This window comes from Metopolophium dirhodum, chromosome 6 (assembly GCF_019925205.1).
Source record: "Metopolophium dirhodum isolate CAU chromosome 6, ASM1992520v1, whole genome shotgun sequence".
Lineage (NCBI taxonomy): Eukaryota > Metazoa > Arthropoda > Insecta > Hemiptera > Aphididae > Metopolophium > Metopolophium dirhodum.
Window position 1 is genome coordinate 26272240 of NC_083565.1, and position 20828 is coordinate 26293067.

The 20828-nt window shown below is 31.9% G+C and overlaps 2 protein-coding genes across 2 annotated transcripts; both read right to left on the reverse strand.

The window, feature by feature from the left end:
* Positions 1 to 2440: 2440 nt before the first annotated feature.
* On the reverse strand, positions 2441 to 18176 carry LOC132947583 (histone acetyltransferase KAT6B-like). Its single transcript, XM_061017878.1, is given in 13 exon segments — positions 2441 to 2588; positions 15360 to 15559; positions 15636 to 15826; positions 15909 to 16076; positions 16140 to 16263; positions 16458 to 16589; positions 16654 to 16893; positions 16964 to 17052; positions 17479 to 17562; positions 17565 to 17634; positions 17698 to 17847; positions 17906 to 17998; positions 18057 to 18176. Coding segments are annotated over 12 exon segments (1656 nt in total). The 5' UTR covers positions 17966 to 17998; positions 18057 to 18176.
* A 1129-nt stretch (positions 18177 to 19305) lies between these two features.
* Positions 19306 to 19968, reverse strand: LOC132947585 (uncharacterized). The gene is made up of 2 exons (XM_061017879.1): positions 19684 to 19968; positions 19306 to 19614 (listed from the first exon to the last, which is right to left on the reverse strand). Exons 1-2 carry the CDS (start codon positions 19966 to 19968, stop codon positions 19306 to 19308), a joined length of 594 nt encoding a protein of 197 aa, XP_060873862.1.
* Between the last annotated feature and the right edge of the window lie 860 nt (positions 19969 to 20828).

Consider the following 20828-nt stretch of genomic DNA (forward strand, 5'->3'; position numbering starts at 1 on the left):
ACACTCTCTATCTCTAACTCGAGCTATGCTTAAAGAGATAGATAATCAAGTATTATAACTATCAATTTGTGTATTGTAAATTGTAAAATTTTATTGATAAATAAAAAAAAAAAAAAATTACATATTTACTTAAATGGTAACTGAGAATGATTGGCTAAGTCTTAGTGTGTACTTTATAAATTATTTAATATGTGCTTAAAATATGCATGTGTGAAAAAAAACCAACTGATACGCCAACAATCAAATTCGATAATCGATTTAAATAACGAACGCATAATGCATAAAGTGTTAAAACGTATATTATAATAATATACAGTACGACACCTTACTCGACAGACCTAGCTATCATTGGTTTTTAAATTACACGACCGCCGCAAATTAACGACAATCCCGGCGGCCGGCTTCGAAACCATAACTGGCAGGTCATCCGCACCAACGCCCTAACCTACCTGCCCACCTACTGCGTTGAAAAATGGAGTCAAATCTATGACTCTTAAACCGTTTCGGCGTCCCGGCGAATTACGAACGCGGTTTAGACGTCCTTCAAAGGGCGTGGCGACCAGTTCGGACGGCAGACGACGTCGAAAACGCGAGATTCGCGAACGAAATCGAACCTTCCGACGCATGTATTTATGCCTGTATATAGTAATACCTACGCAACGGCGCGGCGGCGATATAAGCTGTCTGCTTTCCGCGCCACCGATCCGCCCCAGGATATTATGGGCCCCATTAAATAATGAAAATAACTTATCAGCTATCAACCAAGGTTTACGAATTACTATAATATTATTATGTTGATGGTTATAAATTAAGTTACAACGTACAAACTGTATAACTGTATAAGTATTAAATAATGTGGTGTATTGGTATTAATTGTCTTATAAATCATAAAATAAAATCTAGAATCCTTAGGTGATTAAAAATCAACAATCTTGTTCAATAAAGTAATCCAGACATAAATAACTCATATTGTTATTTACTTATAACTTATTTATAAAATTATAAGCATGTAAAGTTATAACATTTTGCACTACTATAATTTATAGTTGTATTTAAATATTCCTTATATAGTTTTAAAGAATTATGAAAGAATTTATAATATTTAGTAAATTAATTAACAAGTAATAAATAAAACATTAACATTTTTTTCTATAGGTATGAGCTTTACAATATTATGTAATGATATGCTTACGTGTTTGTAACTAAAGAATTAAAAGGCTATGCTTAAATGTGTTATATTATAGATTTGTTAAACTACTTCTACATTATATTTTAATAATTAATAATTACATATTTTCCTCCTTTCATAAAATAAAATAACTTTTAAAATGTTAATTTTACAATTAAAAAAATTATAAAATTATGTATACTGTTTGGGCTATGGCTTATTTGAGTTTGAGGTTGATGTGGACTTAAATTAACAGTTCTGGAACAAAACGAACAATATTCAATTATTACAATATTCTAAAGTATAAAAGTATAGAATCTTAGTAGAATTAAATAAAATGTAAAAAGGTTACAAAATTCGTTATATTTACAGCTTACAGAGTTGTAAAATATATATATTTTAAATTATAATTAAATTAATATAAGAATACATCGATTCAAAAAGTATTCAAAATACAACTCAAAGACTTTTAAGTTTTAAGAAAATGTTTTTAACAACTATTTGTTGAATTTGCTTTTAATTGTATTCATTTAATTTTACAAAGTAGGAAAAATTATTTATGTATTTAGTAGTTATACTAATATAAAGTTGTGATGTCAATATTAAAGTATCATTAAAGCTTTAGTACCTATACCTACTTCATTGAATTTTTAAAAGTATTTACAAAAAAATATTTGATTGTCAAGTACAGTTATTCCAATACTGTATTAAAATACATACTAATAGTTAATTTAAAAAAGTTTTAAGTAATATTACAAAAGTATTTAAATACATTTACTAGAATACATTACAACACTGATAGTCTATTATAAATATGTTGTGTTCAAAAATAGTTTTTTTGTATTTTGTTAGTCAATTTTAGTACTAATAAGAGGTAGAGAAAGAAGATTTTCGAGACTTTTATATCAAAAGATAAAATATAAAATGATTATAGTAAGTTACGATTACAAATTATATAGAAAAGGTTATTTATATAAAATCAATAATAATTAAATTGGATGTAACAATAAAATATTTAACAAAATTATTAAAGCTCTAATTATTTGGATTTTAGATACAATAATAATAAAAATTGTATATATTTTAACGAAGTACGTGATATAAAAATAATATTGTACTACTGATTTAATTTATAAACCTTGTGAACAATTAAATAAACATACCAATCTATTTATCTATGCATGTGTACAACAATAAAAGAAAACTAAAACACAATAACAATACGATTTGGAAGAAAATACAATCCCACTATTATTCGTAATTTGCAAAAAATCAAAGAATTGTTAACTCTAGGCTGGTGGCTGGAGTGGCTTTGGCGACCGATTTGATGGCCTTGGCAGATTGGGCTTGTCCGACGACGACGATGTTCATGGTTACTTTTTCAGCGCCCATTTTGGATTTTTGAGGTGTAAAGTGAAAACTGCAAGTAGACAAAAAAATATTAAATTAAAAATAGAAAACACGAACAATTTAAATTAATATAAAGATCAAAGAAATTTTGTTTCTCGTCAGCTATATACTCACAGAATATTATATTTGCACGAAAATTGCGTTATGACGAAACGAAGCATCAGAACGTCTTTATATACATCAGTGGCCTAGTGTGCAGAGCACACTGGCGTGGTGGCGTAACCATAGCTCTGAAAGGTGATTCGAGTAACTGATTTTGTACGTCGGACGACGTCAAATATTACTATTTATTTACATATTTTACCATTTAACTTTGAAAATATATCCATCGAGTATTGTATGAACGGCTCAATTAATATAACTAAATCTGCTTCTAAAATATGTCACTAAATAATAGTGGGAAAATATTGGACATTGTGATTCCCAGATATTCCAATTTTGGTTAACGTCTACAATATATTATGCCCGTCAAGTTGACTTAAATCATAAAAATGTTTATTGAAATATAGTTAATTCAAAATCTGATTTGAATATCGATAAAAATCATTAAAAATCAAGTGATATAAATTTTTTTTTAAATGGTATCCAAAAGTCGAATTGAAATCGAAAACAATTTAAATCGATAATTTATACCGAAATAATAATCGTTGTGGTTTATCGTAGTTAGAAATCAAAATTTAAATCATTAAAATGTAAAATTTATATTTTAAATCGAAAAAAGTACGTTTAAAATCTAATAAAAAATCTTGATACAATAAATTAAATCGACAACGTGAAATAGTAAATAAATAATTAAATTATAATATAAATATATATATTTTTTTAATTGAAATCAAAAAAAGGAAATATATATTTATAAGTTAATTGAAATTAAAATTGAACATTTTTATTTTGATTTCCATCCCTGATTAAACCACAATACAATAAATATGAATACCTTAATTAATTATTATACCACTTTGTTAAGAGAACAAATTACTATTTTTACCATCATTATATTTTCCATGTCATATGACCACTATGAGTGTATTATTATTTAATTCATATTATTATACAATTTTCTTTTTGTAATTTTTATACAGGGTTAATAACCAACCGCGTTCTATGATTTTTAAATTTTAAGTAGGTACCTCCTGTAACGAACCCATTAATAAACATACTATATTATTATTGTGATCGTTTCGCCTTAAGGTATATTAGATAACATAAAAGATTAGATAAAGAATAGTATGTAATTTAAATCAGTGTCATTAATCTTAATAAAATACGCTGTAGGTTTACAACGAGAAAGCAAGGCAACCTTGAGATCGCATTCTAATGGGGATGAACAACCTCACCTAGACAGGTTAAGAAAGTAATCAAGGATTAGTCATACACGAGCAGATTCACATACAATAAGAAAGGGGGTGACGATCTACGACTAGATGGCCGAGCACACATAATTAATATTTAGGATACATAAGTTAAACCATAGTACGCATTTCTGAACAACTATATAAAAAAGCCTACAGTAGAAATATGAACAATATCATAGTCATGTTAATATAATATATAATTTTTATTTATAATTTGTATATATATATAATGCATAGTATCTAAATATTACGGAAGGCGTATACCATATATTGTAAATATGATAATGGGATACGATTCTTGGAATAGACAGGCCTAGGAATGCATAGATAATAATTTGAATCACGTCCTGTGAGGTCCGCGGATATATCGATGGACCCGGGGGAAGGTAAGAGAGCACTAGGCATTAAAAAACCAGACTTGAAACGGTCTGTAGATTAGACGTGATTTACCATCGTACATGCGGGCACCTTCGCGAGAGACAGTATAACGATTTTGTCAATTTAGACTAAGAGTGTTTTATGAAGAATAATTTTAAATATACAACTTAAACGTTTCAACAAAATCTAATTATTTATCAACCTACCTAAGAAATCCTTACCAAAGGTCTTGCTACCTAAGCTGCAACTTATAAGCTAAGCAATTAACCCAATCGCTAGTTTATAACACTCCCTATATTTTCAAAAGTTTGATATTTATCCGATTTCAGTCGTAAACTGTGCTGAAATAAACTCCTTTTACTTAAAGGACATCACAACACGAAAAACGAGTTTGCTTGGATGATTTATGATGCTTTATGATGGTACGTGGCTTTTAATCGACTTTCATTATCTCGTTGAATATTAATTTTGTTAACTTCGGTTATTTACCAAACAGTTTACATTATTTGGACTTAATTCACCAATAAACTAAAATAAAAAAAAAAAAAAAAAATGTGTTGTGAGTCCTTTAAGAACCAAGAATTTGTATTTTAAAAATGTAAAATGAACAAGGATGGCTATAAAGAAAGATCTTTAGATAGATCTTGATCAACTGGATCTAGTAGAACCTTAAACCTTTATGGGTCTATATATGAGGCCTTTATGAGTACCTTGGACAAATATTTTGTGGAACAAAAGTCCTCAATAGTGTGATATTAATATTGGAACAAATTATTATGGAAAAAAGGTAGTGATCCGTTTTATATAATATAATGACTGGAAACATCACAATAATAATTATTATGACTATTTCATAATAACTTGGTAATATCGTAATGGGGATTTATTCCTAGAAATCTGATTAGTTTAAATTAAGATCGTGCGGGCTAGACGCGACCGAATCCGCCGTTTGTAGTAGTGGTGGGGGAAGGAACCGTAGACGTCGTCGCCGTCCTTAGGTGACAGCACATTACGGATGAAAAATTAAATTTGACAATAAAAAAATATGCCTACGAAACATGACAAATACAAAGGTTTAGAGTGGTTTTAGAGAAAAATAACAAATCATCAAAATTAAAGAACACAAAATTATCTATGGCATAACATATACATTTGTAGATTAAACGACTGAAACGATAGGTATTTAAGATTAAAAAATTAAAATCATTGACAACATAAAAATATCGTATTTATATATGTCATTCGCTAGATAATGTTGTGTTCTTTAATTTTGATAATAAATTATACTACGCTAAGTATATTACTTTCGGAATAAAATCTATTTTTCGAAAATATGTTTTTATACCGAAATATAGCTACGCCGACGTCCTCTTAATATAAAATATCCTAGGCCGACAGACGGTCTCAGCTCTTAATCGAGTCAAAACATTTAATACCTATGACCAATATTAAACGTTAAAATTAAATAATTTATAATATAATACCTATATTGTAATATAGGTATTATATTATATTATATATATTATATTATATTATATTATATTACCTACATAATATATTGTATAATTATTAATTACTAATTGTAATATTAAAGGAGATGTACGGTCAAAAACCTGAAAATTTAATACAAGGGTACTCGTAAGTTGCTGTTAGTAAAAGTTAAAAACAAAGTTGAGCGTAAATCCACAATAGTAGATTATGAGCGACTAAAGTTAGAAGGTTGAGAAAATTATTTTGAGTTGTAAATTCATAACATTTTTTCTTTTTTATATCTAAAAGATAAATACCTATATCTAACAATAATGGAGTTTAAAAAAATTAACGCGCTCGAAATCTTCTAATGCTGCGGTCCGACGAGAAACATAAACAAACTACAAACTATAGCTGGCTAGTAGGTAATACACGTCGTCTAAGAGATTTTCTCGGGTCTCTGCGTTGAAATATTAATGTATTTAGCTCAATACCAATTCTCAATAATCCGAACGTGCACGTACAAATTATCTTCACCCGAAAAATAAAATATGGAAACTAACTATTACAACATCGCACGCTACGCGGCAAACGTCATATTACTCGAAACCTTAGAAGTCATCGCAGTCAACAAAATGGAAGCCACTTACGCTGACGAAAGCGACGAATACCTCGTGCGTCTAGTGACTTTTCTTCTGTCTGCCATTGATTCGGTCGCACTACTGCAAGTGGCGACGATCAGACCCCGGCGTCGGATGGAGAAAATCCGATTCTTGGAGGCGCAGATGGGAAGGAGTGTGACGAAAACGTCGAGGTGTTTCGAAAATTTCGGAAGCAGAAGAGGACCATTCCGTTTTGCAGGCGAACATTTGTGCGCCGTCGTCGTGTGGGGACGCACCGTCCTCGGAGTCGGGGCCTGTCGATCCCACTCCGACTCCCGAGGGCGGACCGCTCGACGACGTTTTGCGACCAGACGACGTGTTGGATGATGAGAACATCGAGCCGGCCAGGGGTATAGCTGTGAGGAATAGCTTTGGTGAGTTGTTCGGACGGCTGGATACCCGGCGGCAGCACACCCGGAAACTGCGATCCACTTCGTCGTACGAGGTGGAAAGGCGTCAGACGCTTTTTCCGCGGTCTGTGCTGGCGTCGATGAGAAGCCGTCCGCAGCTCGCCCCTGGGCTGAAGACGACGGACAGGATGACGGCGACGGAATGGAGGGGAGGATGAGAGAAAGAGCACGGACGGTGCGCGGCGGTAAGTCACCCGCGCACGTTCTTCAACCACCCGCGGCTCGACGGGTTTCGATGGCGTAGCGCACTCGGTCGTCGTTGACGCGCGAGACCCTCTGGCGGCTCGGTGAGCCCCCGGCTGCAGTTACGGTCACGCGGAGTGGCGGTGACGGAAGACGGCGACGACACGGCGGCTATATAGTAGAGGTACCGGCGTGGGCAACGATTCCGCCCCGACGGTATACCGACTCGGTACGACGGCGATGGTGACTCGGTACTACGGCAGCGGTGGAGACTTCGGCACGGGGTGAGTGGTATGGAGATTTGCGTGCTAGGAACACGGGGGACGTCAGCGGCGCTGGACTCGCGGAAACTTAACTGTTTCACAGGGTCTGGCGGTGCGCGACTTCACCGCGGCGGCGGAACGAAGACGCGGCCGAAGGGAAAACGCCAGGGCGAATATTACCGAGAGTCAAGGATCACGCTGTGGTCCGCTGACTTTCGCATTTTCGCCCAGTGGAAATCCCACATCAGCCGTTTCGCTCGTCCCCACCGGTTCCGCAGCACAAAATCTCATTTCGCTCGCTCCGCGTCTTGGTCTTTGCCGTTCGTCGAACGAGTCGCCGCGTCGTCGACCGTCGACGCGCACGACATCGCGCTTTAGCCGCCAGCCGTCTCCGTCAACCGTAGTCGCTCCCATGGCTGTCTCGGTCTGGCCTCGCCGGCTGGGCAAGGTCGTCAAGCGACCGAGCAAACGCGCCAGCGAAAATCGTCAACCCGCGGGACAGGTTGGAGAACGTGCAGAGGTGACCAGTGGCCAGCAACACTGCATTTCGGCACCAATCGCCATCTCGCATTCTCCCCCCCCTTGTTTATTGTATCTATCCTGTCCGTCGTATTTTTTTTTTCTTTAAATTTTATTAAATTATTTCAAATTATTAAATTGTTTAGATATTATTTTTTCTTTTATTTATTATCATAAACGCATAATATTGTGTCAAATATTATATTTATATTTTTTTTTGGCAAATTTGCTATTTTTTTTCATATGTTTTCTTACTTTTTTTGGTGTATTTGTAATAAACATATTTTGATGTGAACAAAAAAAATTTCTATTTTTTTCGTTTTTTCGAGTGTATAATCAATTGTTACAGATTTAACGACTAAAAAAATCGTTAAAATATATATTTCAAATAAAAAAACTCGTTAGTGAATTATGCAAAGTAATGACCGTGGACCTGCAGTATAAACGCTACACTAAAGGTGACGAAAACTGCTGAGTAAATCACATAATACCTAACGCATTACACCGGCGGATACGACATAAACGACCAAAACTAATACAAGAATTGTAAATAATAATAATATAATATGTATTATGTAGAACGTGCAAACGTGCAAACGGGCAAACGTCAATATAGTCGAATAGTTAATACAAAATAATATTTAAAAACATTCAAAATTGAATTTTACATAGGTAAAATAATATAGTTTCCGGGTTTGTCACTACTCACTATTAACTAGTTAAATTTAATGTGTAAAATAGTCTAATCTAACTCGTTAAAAAATAAACCAACTAGTTATTATTTTTTTTTTTCATTCCAAAATTCCAAAAGCTGTTCCTCGATTGTGAAATTATGGCTATATGCCTATATAGATTATTAGCTCATATATATAACTAATTATTAGTATTTATAATAATGCACGCACAGATTTTTCTGCGTAGTCTGTAGAATGCATAGATAATAAAGATATGGATAGGACATAATGGTCTTATCAGCGGTCTTCGAAGGGAACATTTAAATCATATTCATTAATATATCAATTTGTACTGAATCATTGAATCATTTGCATCATCAAATATAACTTATTAGGAATCTTGTATTACAATTTAAAATCTTAGATTTAAAAAGGAAAAAGGTGGGTAAATGGATGTTGCTCTGCTTTACAGTAGGTTACAAGTGGGTCACTGTCATGGATGGTGTTAAATTTGAATTCAATGATATAATATCATTGTATAAGAAAGCCTTGGTTTAATTTTTCAATCCTTAGCTATAAAAGTTGAACATTTTATCAATTTTGAACTACAAAATAATTATTAAGTTATAAATTTGATAAATTTTGTCAAAATTTGAACTTTAAATGCTTAAAAAAAAAATTGTGTTTAGGTATGGATTTTTGATATTTTTCATCTAATTTTGCAAATAATATACTTGGAGCCTTATATTACAATTTCACGCTTTTTTACCCGTCAAATAAAATTTTATTAATATTTATAGAAAAAAAACTAAAAAAATTGAAAACTAACAATGTCTGTAAACAGCTCAAAAAGAGTCAAATTATTTTTAAAAATTTTTATCGTGTATAGAAAATGCTAATACAAACATTCATTGAAATTTTCAAGTATCTACAGTCATTCGTTTTTTAATTACAACAAAATAAGAAAATCGTTACACGAGATATCGAGTGAATATCAAATGTTGTAAAAATATGAATATCAGACGCTCATAAAAATTTAATTTAAGTTACTTGTGGACATTTTTTTTAGGCAGACAAACTTATGAGTAATCTTATATTACATTTTCAAATCTTAGATTTAAAAAAAAAAAATTTTTATGAATTCTCAACTCAAAATAATTTGCTAATTTTCGTGATTTTTCCGTATTTTGTCAAAATTTGAACTTTAAATTCTTATAAATAAAAACTGTGACAAAAGATTTTTAATTATTTTCATCTGGCTTTGAAACTATAACCTAGGAGCAGCCTTCTATTACATTTTCAAGCTTTTTTAACAAACAAATAAAATTTTATTGAAATTTATAGGAAAAAAAACTTAAAAAAATGGAAACTGAAAATGTCCGTAAACAGCTCAAAATAAGTCAAAATGTTATGGTGTATAGAAAATGCTAATATAAACATTCAGTCAAAATTTCATGTACAAAAAAAAATAAAAAAAACACACATCATTGTAAAATCAATGCATTCATCACTTCGCTCTGAATCTAATATTGCTTAATACTGCAGGTATTTTAAAACTGTTAATGAGTTTCAACATCCCCACGTTCCCCTACACCGGATGCAAGGTCAAATGAATTCAGTCATTGTTTGATGGGCACTTATAAGAAAGCTGTAAGCCATAGGTTGTCTGAGTCATGGACCCCTTTGTAGAATAAAGAATAAAGTATGATCATGGGCCACCCCCCCCCCCCCCCCCCCAAACCAATAAAAAAAAAAATATATGTATACATTTTATTTTTATCATTGGATCTTTTCCGTTAGACATATAAAATTAAGGTCGTTATTAAGAGCCGTTATAAACGTATAACGAAAAGATCCTAATTATTTTTTAATGATAACATTGAGAGTTAATACAATAATACATTATTAAATAATTATGAAATATTAATAATCACCTTGTTTCATAGTTTATAATTATTTATGTATACAAGTTTCAATGTGACATATTATTTTGCTGTTGTTTTGATTGCAATATTGGCTTTAAATCGGGGAAAATATTGGACAGAACAACTCGCATATCGTCCTTAACACGTTGACGGACAGTAACTAGCAACTACCATAGTAATATGACCATAAAAAAACGTGCGTACATTTTACATCTCTAAGGAAATCACATTGTGTTGTTTACTTGTACAATATAAAATATCGCATTCTGTAGGTACCTATACCTAATTAAACGTTAAATGTTTATAACCAAACGATATTTTAATGAAGTTGATATAACAGAGATACCAAATTTAATATTATAATATATAGGTAAGTACCAAAATACCAATTAATATAATATTTGAAAATTATATTATTAATGCTCGTCATTTTACAACTTACCTATCACCTATTTGTACAAACCTATGCCCCATACACTTACATATATATCATCTAATATGTAGAATAAATTTAATTGCAAATTGCAATGTCAATGACATCAGACATGTACAATTATAAACACTTAGTGGAGATATTATACTCATCGTAAATATTACGGTTTACGAGCAGCGTTAAATATTTTAGAATATTTTTACTCGACTAAAAAAATAAGTATAGATATTCTATACAATTGCGACTTGTAGAAGTAGAACCATTTTAATTAGGTAGGTATTAAAAACATTAAAATTATTTCGATTAAAATAAATTATAGCTCTAGATATAGGTTAACAATTCAACAACAAAAATTCAACAACCAATTTTAGGAAATTTGCGACATAAAAATAATTAAGCGATATCTCGACATTTGCATTAAAATTTTAAACAAAATTATTAAATAATAACATACCCATATAATATTATATTATGAATAATGAATAATATTATAGGAATGACCAATTAGATTTGGAATCTTAAAAACCAAACTATTTTCATCTGCAGAAACACGGTCTAATCATTACAAGAACATCTTATAAATTAAAATTTAAATATATTCTTTTTTATTACGTTAATATTATACTTTAGACTTTAGGGATAAAAATATACAATATAAGCATATCGGATAAAGGATACGTTATATATTGTTATATATTTATTAACATGAACTGTAAAAATGTATTTTGACTGAATTAGCTTATTAAATAACATTTCTGTATGCGTAGCTGGTAGGTACATATGACTTACATTTTTTACAATTTTAATTTTTTCCTTTTGCTTTACTCCCAAATCACTAAATATTTCTGCTTTCCACTGGAAGTACTGACTTATAAAACCAACCCAAAGGGAATAAAATGTATCCATACATAATGTATTACACTATTACGACATTTGTATTTACGTATGGTAACACATCAAGAAAAAAATTAATGGAATCGATAATTTTATCTACAACCATTGTCGTTTCCCATAGATTATTTAGATATAATGATTATAGGTACATAGATATAGAGAAAGATATAGGTATCTATTATCTATGTTATTATAGGGTATAATACTATGATAAATCATATGTTTTTCTCAAGGTGTATCAAGGTGTTTTTATAAAGTTATACACAGATAAGACATTTTAACAAATTTACGCATTTGCAAATGATATCACTCAAAAACTTTAAGCATAAATTTATTCTACTTGACACAGCTAAATAAATATAAGATATGGTGAACTCATTTAAAACAAATAATACATAAAAGGATTTTAATTGCATAATATAAATTCAATTTGCAAATGGAATTAGTAGGTATCTATGATTATTATTACATACTTTTAATTTATAAACTGAAAATTGTTTTAAAATACAGTGAAAAAAACTAAACATCTTTGATATTTTAGTTTCGCTATTGTGACTGTCACTTTGGGTTTTGACAAGATTCCATGTTTCAGCACCACTCACTTCAGTCAGTCTCTGCCTCAGTTCCGGCGACCGGCACTTAAAAACTAGTATTAGAGCCACCCACTGTTGGACGTGATTGTGATACGAACCGTTAGCATATTTATTAAAAGTTACGATCTGAACTCTGAATAGCGCCGACGCAGTTTTGGCAGGGGATAAACATATATGGACACATTATATGAACTAGAAAAAGATCCGATCGTACAATACCCCTTGCTGGAGGTTCCAGTCAAAACTCATCGAGTGCCGTCCAGGTAATTTCACAATAAAAAAACTAAAACAAATTAAATATACAATTTTATTATTAAAAATCAAAATTTAATGTTAATTAGTTGGTATTATCTGGAGAACGGAACTCGCTATACGTGTTTTGGTTTAGTCAGAAATGATCGGTCCAGCTAGTGAAATAATTCTGAAACGTGAGTCGATCCGTGATGGACTAGTCATTAAATACCAATTCATACATATTATGACACTTGACATGAAAAATTACATTGAAAATTGTTTAGGTACCACCCGTTATGAGTAATTTCCTTGGAGTCATATTATATACTCGACTACTCGAGTATAGGTACGTCTTGGTCGTCGTCAGGTGGTTCAATTATGTAGTAATCCTGGTTACCTGACTGCAGTATATGATGGTCGAATTAGTTTTTCAATCGATATCTGGCATGCAGAGTCATCCGAGATTGTCTAATCGAATATAAAATATCGAAAAAATGTATCAATACGTAACCAACATAATAATACTATCATAAAATAGTTAAAATTCGTCATGTCATACACTATTATGCCTTATCCAATAGGTATTAGATAGTGTACATTATAGCTATTATATACAAAACCGCTCTGAAGGGCTGCTGTCACCCGAGTCGTCATCGTCATTATTCGTAATAGCAGGTATATGTAGTTATTATGATTTGACCATTATGTAGACGTTTAAAAAATATATGTAGGTAGGTATTTTGAATTTCAAAATACACAATAATGTTCAGACAATATAATATAGGTATGAATATATATTAATATTATAATACTAAATTAACGTAAAATACAATAATATATTGAAACGGCTGTTATATAATAATGACATAAAAACAAGAAAAAGTATAGTTTATATAATATATTATAGTTATATACAGGCCCGGCTCAAGGGGTAGGCGACATAGGCACACGCCTAGAGCTCACTTAAGCAGCAATTTAGTAAGAAGGCAGCATTTTAAAAATACTGATAATATTATATTGTTAGGGGCAAAACCCCTAAATTTAAAATTTTTCCTTGTAAATTTACGTTTTAGACCACTATGTAGCCCCGGCCCTGGTTGTATAATAATTTAACAATATAAGAAAAATTCGATAAGTTAATAAATCTAATTTCTAATTAATAATATAAAAATTTGAAAGATTCCAGCAAAAATAATTGTTATACATGAGTTTTAGATATAATGTGAACACTGAACATATAAGACATTCAAAATATTATTTATTACAGATTACAATGTTCAAACATATTTTTCAAAAAATAATAATAATTTTTATTTTATTGGTCATAAGCCCGGCAACTGAGGCCATTAGCTGTAGGATGGTATTGTAAGGTTTTTGGTACGGACGGGAACGGTCGGAGGAACACGTTTTTGTGTTTGGCAGAATTTTCAAGTGGGTACACGTAGGTATTCGCCATGGTGGAGGACACCGTGACAGTCCGAAGAAAATTAACACCCGTCGCTGTAAAAAGTTTCTAATTAAATGTTTTTAAATTACCAGTTTCACTGCTAACATCATTGATGCATATATGTTGTCAATGTTTCTGTGTTTATCTAAATATTCTAGAATAACACTTTTCCAATATGCATTGTATGTAATTTTACCCAAGCCAGAATGGGGTTTTTATTAATCACCAATCAACAGACATCAGCGTACTTTTTTTTTGAAAAAAATATAATAATCTTACTTTAATCAGAATAGTAATTTTCCATTCGAATAAGACATATATACAGTCTTAGATCACATACAAAATGAACTGAGATAACAGTATACTCTTACTCGAGGAAAAAATAATACCTAATAACTCTCAGCAAAAAATGTATAGATAACAAATTGTAATTAACAAATAAAAAGACAATGAATTACTTAAAATATTATGATTTTATGAATTAGTAAAGAAAAAATGATAAATGTAAAAAGATTTTACTTTAAATTATAATAGAACAAATAGGCTTGGATGTATATCAAATCGTACGTACATTTAATATTTAAAATAAAGAAAAATTGATTGATATACATCATATTATTTACAATTAATACTAAATTTCCATATGGCTGGTATATTTACATATTTTTTATCGTTATTTAAAAAAAATATACAGCATTTACACGTGTAAAATATCAGCACGTATAAATTATGATATAGTATTAAAGAAAAATAATTGTTTACAATCTATGTTGACTTTTTTGAAAACTGGAATACTTTGTCTGTAAATTCTGCACACTCGACGCAAGTCCAAAGTCGTAAAATTATCGTGTGGGTGCTCGACTCGTACTCGTACAAACCGACTGGTCATCGCCATGCACTCACATCCGCCTCCACCAGCAGCAGTTGAACTCGATCACGTGCCTTCGTTCAGACCAAATCGTCCGCCTTCAGCTGGTCCTGTATGGCAGCAAACGTCTTGCCTTTGATCTCGGGGAGGCCACAGGGAGCAGATGACTATGGACGTGAGGCAAAACAGCGACGATATCAGATAGTTGCGGTACATGCCACCGTCGTCGGCCAGCATAGTGTAAATCTTGAAGGCCAGGAACATCGTGACGGTGAGCGTGATATAGTGTTGACCGCGTAAGCCGGGATGTATCCAGGTACATGCCGGCCGCGCACACGTACACTAGAGTTAGGGCTAACCTAACCCACTGTCCGTGGAATACACGTCAGTGATTCTTCGAAATGTTAACATCCTAAAAAAAAATATTATAATAATTTAAAATCGTTATTTTTTTATTATCAGGAAAAACTAACTTGGCCATCAGCTGGTGAACATAGTAAATTCGGCGGTGCACCTGTCCACGTAAAAGTACTCGAATACGGCCATGTGGAACACAAAGCACGAAGCGCACAACACGATCATCAGTGGCGACGTGTAAACCAGGTACATGCCGGCCGCGCACACGTACACTAGGGTTAGCCACTTGGAATGCACTTGATGAAAACTGCAGGTTCTTCAAAATGTCGGTTATTCTAAAAAAAAATATTCTAATAATATAAAACTGTTTTTTTTTATCAGGAAAAACTAACTTGGCCATCCGATAAATTTGATGGTGTCCACTTCAACCTATCGGGAGCAATGTGAACTTGGTTTAATTCAATTTTCTTCTTTATGTGAGAATCTACAACATTCCAGTCTATACAAATTGTCATTTCTTTATAGATTTCCACAACCATGTGCAGAGATTGGAAAGTGTCTATAATATCTTGTCTCATTAAACCTAAAATAAAATTGTTATTAATGTTATGATTGTCTCACAAAATTCTTATTAAAAAGTTTCAAATTAAATGTTTTTAAATTACCAGTTTCACTGCTAATATCATTGATGCAGATGTTGTCAATGCCTCTGTGTTGATGTAAATATTGTAGAATGACACCTTTCCAATACGCATCGTATGAAATTTTACCCAAACCGGAAAGCGGTTTTTCTGGCGTACCTGGTTGATTTTCAATTCTAGATAGAAGATAACCTGAAAGGATAAACTAGACGTGATATATGCTAAAACGCCTAGGTTAATATAGTTTTCACTTACTGAATTCGATGAGAATTCGTCCATACCCTTGTCTTCGGTACTGTGGCATGATTACGATACAAGCTACATTAAAATTTTCTTCATTTTGTTTGAGTTTTGAAAAATAACCAACCAAATGACAGCCCTTAACATGTTTAATTGAACATTATTACAATATAATTATGGTAGACAACTATAAAAAAACTAAAAATTAAATTACCGTCTTGCAACGGTATGGACAGAAGTGGAAACTTCTACTAATAAATTTAGATTATTGGCTTGTATACAAATTTAAAGCTGGATGGACTTATTAAAACGTATTTATATAGGTATACTTACAAAACCGTCGTTTTTCGTCACAATGTAAAATAAGAACGGTTCAACGCCAAAGTCCAGAGTTTTTAGGTCCAAAAATAATTTTCCCAATCGACATAGTGTTTCGCAATACGTTTTATCTACTTTTCCGTCAACCTGTTTGAAAAAAAAACAATTGTATAGTTTACCTCTCATGAATTGTTTAGTAAAATTAATTTACTTCAAAAACGCTTAAATCTCCACTTAGGTAAATTTCTGTGCCTGGTGGTGTTCTCCAATTACAGTGTCGCATATGTCTTTCCAAAATCGATTGACATTTAGTGTATTTTAAACAAAATTCACAAAATATTAATCTCGGAGAATTCTCTTCCTGTGGAAATGGACATGAATAACAAGTCTCCACTTCAAATTTTCCCAATTGTATTACACTCGGACATCGTACTGGAGTTTGAATTGTACTCTACAATGATAATTATAGAAATATAAGACGTCATGTTATATTAAAATAAAATAAATAATTTAAATTTTACATTCTTTTCCAGTGTTCTTTTCCGCTTACATATATTGATATCATCGTTTACAACTCCAGATGCCACAGGGCGGATCATATTTTCCAGAACTGAAAATTGTATTTAATATTTATTACTAAGACTGGTTAGTAAGCCAAAAAAGTTAAGTACAGCATAAATAGACACCTATATAATATACCTATGACACCTTTATGATATACCTATGTCATCGCTAAATATATGGCTTTTAAATTATTTAAATCATAAAAGTGTGACGTAAATATCATTCACTAGTCTTAATAACTTCGAAATTGGTATTTATTTATTTTTTTAATTTTCCATTCGTAATCTCCTCTCTGAGAACTATGGGTACTTGGTATCTATACATAGGTACTACGTTTGATTAATATACTCAAAAGAACATAAATATAAACATACAACATGCAATGGATCAAAATTAAACACACCAGATCATATCCCGTTCACACTTAGTGCATTATAAGTGCAGCACTTTGCTTAAATAATTTTGATTTCACTTTGGAGATAGCAGTGTCCCACCGGCCCACCGTACACTACCTCTAATTGGGCGATGTGTTGGGGAGGGGGGGGCGAGAAGTAAGAGAGACATTACCGTCTTTCGCGACATCACGTTGATACGTTGAACCCACAATGGAAAGTTTTTCATGCTTTGCCTATTAAAATTACAATATATTAATAAATACCTACTGAAAGAAATAATTTTGTATCTTTATTACTTTTTTAAATGTCCTGTCGCTAGCATCAGCCTGTACCCTTTTCTTTTTTATCCCTGCAGCTCTAGGTAGTAAACAGGGCGCCATACTGTCTTCCTTGAAATCGGGTATTATATACATCGTTCCTTTAATGGGTGGTTTTCCATACTTTCCCTGTAAAAATTACGATATATTAATAAATACTAAAATTATAATAATTGACATTAATTACCTTTTTTACGTAAAGAGTCGAGGTGACATTACTGTCTTCCGTGACATCGCGTGCGTACATCGATCCTTTGATACATGGTTTTCCAAACTTTCCCTGTGAAAATAATAATATATTAATAAATACCGAATGTTTTTTCTATTGTCTTTGTTACTTTTTTAAACTTTTTGTCGATATCCTCAGGTGGTAGACTCTTTCTTTTTTCACCGGCTCTAGAGAGTGAGAGGGAGGTTGTTTTAATTTTATTTGAGTCTACTTTAGGCAATCGTGCTTTCCTTCCGGGAGCATGTTTTAAGATCGGTGTTTCAATCGATGATGTGCTATTGGGACGACGGTGACGTATTACACTAGATACTAAATGTGCTTCAGTTTGAACAATAGTTGTCTTGTCATTACTATTTGACACATTATCTTTCGGCATGATGTCTAGATATGATATTGACAATGCAGTTATTACACAGGGAAAGAAGGGCTGTTTTGATTTTAGTAGAATTAACAAAATTGACGGCCTATGTATGATATATCAATAACCTAAGTATATTTTTATGATTTTATTGTGCTGAATGTAATTTGTTTAAATATTAGACATTATAGTGGTAATACAGTAAGTAAAATTAATTTTTAGTGAATATTTGCATTTTGAAATGTTATTGTGTGTACTCAATTTAATAATAGGTACACAATAGGTACTCACGAATAATATTTTTAATTACAACAAAATAAGTTGATTTATTAACATTAAAAACCAACCAAATAAGCGCTAAAAATCTTAAATATGCATAAATATATGCACTAAAATGTTGAAATATGCAAGAAAGATAAAAATTATGCATACAAATTTAAACAACATAAATACTTTACTTCATTTTTTTTAAAAATAATTTCAATGGTCAATGATCGTAATCGATATTTTCTTATCTTGGTATACGTTTTTTATTTCACCGATTATAGATCTAAGATCATCTTTGGGAAAATCGATTATATCTACAAGCATTCTATTAGTTTATTTTAATATTAATTGAAACAATAAAAGTATAATTTTTTTTCTTATATTACAAAAGTATATATTTGAAAAATGTATAATAAAGCATCAAAATATGCACTAAAAGATGAAATATGTAATTTAAAATAACCCCTTAAAATAGAAAAAAAATGGTTAAATGTCAAAATATGCGAAAATATATGCACTAAAAAAATTTGTGATATAATGTTTCTATAATGTAATGCTATGAGAATTTTTTAGAGTTACATCAAAACCAAAATCAATTTTGCGTAAACATTTTCCCGACGCTTTAGAAAATTACTGCAGGGAATTTTAAATTTTGATCTCCCAAATGCACTAACAAGATTCACTTTTGCACCAGAAATGATACCTTTATATAATTATTTGTATCTTATCTATATTAAATGTTTTTTTTATCTATTCTTAACATTGCATACACCATTGTAAAATCAATACAATCATCGCTTTGGTTAGGCTCTAAAATAGTTTGGCACTGATATCGACCGTATTTGTATATTTTGTTATTATGTCTCGGGTCATTGACGTGTATTAGGTACTTACCAATGACATGATGGATATCGAGTGCGGCTCTTGAGGTTCGAGACATTTTTCTATTATGGTCATCATCTTCATAAGATGATCGCTTTCGCTTGTGGTCAATTAAGGTCAGATTGGTAGCCACACCTACGTTCTCACCGGTATCATGGGCCTTAAATAAGTCCAGATTGATTTTTATTAATATAGTGTCCTCGACTTCCAGGCATAATTTTTTTCATACTCTATGATGTTTAAAATATAACATATCCCTTGGTTGCGTACCCGGAGGCACGTCTGTCTCAGCAGTAGCATGTTTGTCAGAATCCGGGGCCATGCTGGACACCCCTTTATCCGATTTGTCGCGGTTGACTGGTAACGAAAGTAGCAAGCCCGCTCCGTTGGACCTGATATTTACACCAGATCCACCTGCTACCAACGACTCCTGGAGGTCCGACCCCCCTGGAGCTGTAACAATATTTTTACATTTGCTATTCATATTGTGGTTTGCGGTTTTCCTTCCGTCCATTTTACCTGCTGGCAGGGATCCGTTTGCAAGTGTATGCAGGTGGACCGGACCTGCCAGCCCCAACCAATCAAGGTCATGACTGGCTCTAGGGTGGAACCTCTTGGCACGGACCAGTGATTGGCCCGTGAGCCCCCCCACCACGGCAAGGTGGATCCCGTTGGGGGGGGGGGGAAACTCCCCCACAACATCAAAGTAGGTCTGGACGGGGGAGATAATGTTATTTATTTATTTGCATACACAAAAAAAATTTTTTTCTTTATCTGGGACTATGTTTTTAAGAACGAAAGTTAGTAAGAAAGTTTAAAACACTGGTAGCAGTCCAAACTGTTACTATAATCCATTAGTTATTATTCATTATAGCTGTAGGTACTCAATTCAAATCTATCTTGGTTATTGTTAAAATGTAAGTAGCTATAGTCAATAACTATACTAATGAGTATAAAAGTTAAAGTTAAGTTAAAAATGTAATAAGTTTTTTGGTTTCCGTTGATTTAAATATTGATTATTTATATAATTAACTATTGTTTATGGTACCCCCCAGGCTCTGCTCCACGGAATACGAATCCTGGTTGTTACAATACCTGGTTGTGATGAATTAAAAAAAATAATATTTTATTCAGCGCTAATCTTGCCGTTAGGTTATATAAAATTATTAAAATCATTCATTTTTCGATTCAATTAAATTCTATAAATATATAACATCCTAATAAAATAAAAAATATTAAACTTATTGTTGAATATTCTAACTAAACTAAGTACACAGAATAATCATTTTACTTAATGATAAAAGAGTTTATATAAAATTAAAAATCTAGTTGAAAATATTTACACAATTTAGCACCATAATAATTTTAATGTAG

Bases quoted from the DNA above. Each gene is read 5' to 3' on its own strand.
- LOC132947585 (XM_061017879.1), bottom strand. From the start codon at position 19,968: ATGGACGGAAGGAAAACCGCAAACCACAATATGAATAGCAAATGTAAA. The intron at 19,615-19,683 runs GTATGAAAAAAA...GACTTATTTAAG, and splicing joins TATATTTTAAACATCATAGA to GCCCATGATACCGGTGAGAA.